This window comes from Elephantulus edwardii, unplaced genomic scaffold (assembly GCF_000299155.1).
Source record: "Elephantulus edwardii isolate Elephantulus edwardi_28Jun2011 unplaced genomic scaffold, EleEdw1.0 scaffold00258, whole genome shotgun sequence".
NCBI classification, from domain to species: Eukaryota; Metazoa; Chordata; class Mammalia; order Macroscelidea; family Macroscelididae; genus Elephantulus; species Elephantulus edwardii.
Genome location: NW_006400008.1, coordinates 3,453,358 through 3,455,456, shown reverse-complemented (window position 1 = coordinate 3,455,456; position 2,099 = coordinate 3,453,358). Strand labels below are relative to the sequence as shown.

General features: G+C 37.3%; 1 protein-coding gene across 1 annotated transcript in view; it reads right to left on the bottom strand.

Annotated features, from left to right (window-relative positions):
* Positions 1-2,099, bottom strand: part of COL19A1 (collagen, type XIX, alpha 1) — a 669,215-nt gene that overhangs the window by 201,051 nt on the left and 466,065 nt on the right. The window contains exon 15 of the mRNA XM_006899482.1: positions 1,715-1,768. Coding sequence (XP_006899544.1) covers positions 1,715-1,768 — 54 coding nt within the window. The remainder of the gene's footprint in view (positions 1-1,714; positions 1,769-2,099) is intronic.

The following is a 2,099-nucleotide window of genomic DNA, read 5'->3' as shown; positions in this document are numbered from 1 at the left end:
GTAAGAAAAAAATTAAAATAATTTAAAAAATGAAAAAATCTCATTAACAAATTGTCTGTGAAATATTCACATCCCACAATAAATGCATACAACCCAAAAGAAAACCTAGGATTATTTTTAGAGTTTAATCACGGCCATATAACTTTTTAAAAAAATTTTTGTGTGAGTGTACCGTCAAATCAGATCTGACTGGTACAGGAGGAGATTGTCCTTCCTTTCCCGGCAGAGCATCTGGTGGATTCAAACCATGAGCCTCTGGGATTGTAGTTGCAGCTCCTTGCCACTAGGCCACCAGAGCTCCCCTCGGCCATATAACTTTTGTCCTAGGAGAAATCCAGGTGGATATATTGAATAGGCAATGGGATGTATAAGCTTGGAAGAATCTCTGAAATAAAACACTGGGAGTTATTAATTCACTTAAGATGTATATAGATACACAAGGAAAATTATGGATGAAGGGAACAAGAAAGATGGCCTGATAGGTAGAAGACAGAAATCTAAGCTACTGAATCAAGAAAACAGAGAAGTCCAAGGAGAAGAGAACAAGTAATTTCAAGCAGGGAGTGCAGATAGAATCCTGAAGTGAAGTAAGATGAAGTCAAAGGAGCCTGGCGATTCAATCATTTCTGAGGATGGTGGAGAATGCAGTGTTAGAGGAACATCTTGGAATTGCTAGGCCTTGGTAGTCTAGTAAATTAATATAAATAATCTGGAAAAATAGCCCATGATGCTGATTCTATGAGTTTTGGATGTAATAGTAATAGTTAATATGAAAAACCTTCTCCCCTCCTCCCCCCACCCCAGAACCCTGGGGGAAAGGAAAGAGATAAGATAACTTATTAGAAGGTCTCCATAGTTCTTTTTAGAAACAACGTTCTATGTAATTCTACTAATAGAATATCATTATAGTAAGGGAATCTGCTTCTCTAGATGCTGAAGTTACTACAAGCTTGGATGTTGAGAAACTGAGTAGAGGGAGTTCAGGTGGGTTCAGAACATGATCCATTTCATTCAATACCTGGCATAAGCCTGTTCGGGTAGGCAGCTCATTCTAGGAAAAAACCATTTAATTTTGTTATTGTTAATATTGTTAATATTCTCCTTGCATGGAAACCTGCCAAAAGGTCAGCTCTGAGTTTGATCCGGCTCGAAGGTACAAAAACCACAACAAGAACAAGAATATGATTACATTCTTCAAGTTGTATGACCATGCTCAGTCTCTTTTGCTGAGTTGTTCCTCCTCTATTAATACGCACTCACTGTTCCCTTCCCCAAAGTGGCAGGTTTCTGTTTTCGATTTGATGCCATATAATTACAAACTGTCATCTAATCAATTTTGACTCATGCAAACTCTCCACTGGGCTTCCAAGGCTGTAAATGTTAATAGAAAGAGATTATATCATCTTTCTCTCAAGGAGCAGCCGGTGAGTTTCAACATTATACTTTTCAGTTCACAATCTGCCATCCAACCTATTATGACACCAGGGCTCAGTAAAGGAGCACATGAACAGCTATCAGTCTCCTAAGTCTTGATGGGTGGTGGTGAAGGAGGGGGCAGTATAGAACAGCTTCATGAACGTAAATTATCCTTCCAGTGTTGAAACAAGTCATCCTAAAGCCATAGTAAGAGAAATTATTATTGCCTTGTGAATATATCAGCTCTAAGATAAATACACAGAAAATAGAAAGGGGCAGTCATTCTAGTTTTACTTACAGGTGGTCCTGGGGGCCCTGGTTTTCCTGGGGGTCCTGTTTTTCCACGCCTTCCCTTGAAAAAAACCAAAGAAAAACAGATAATAAAGACTATGATTTTATTCTAAGACAATATTTAACAATCATATTGAAGACAAGTAAACAAAATAAAACAGTTAAGTAAAAAAAGAAATACCCAAGGCCGCATGACTTTTTAACATAAATTCTAAATTGTTAACAACTAAAATGAGAAATACAGGACCTAAAATGAATATTAACATTATTTTTTCATTGCAAATACTTTTTTAAAAATTGATTTTACTGAACATTTACAGAGATTTTGGATTTCCACTCATTCACTGTTGCATTTTTCCCCCTGCCCCCCCCCCCTCAAGTTAACTTTTGTT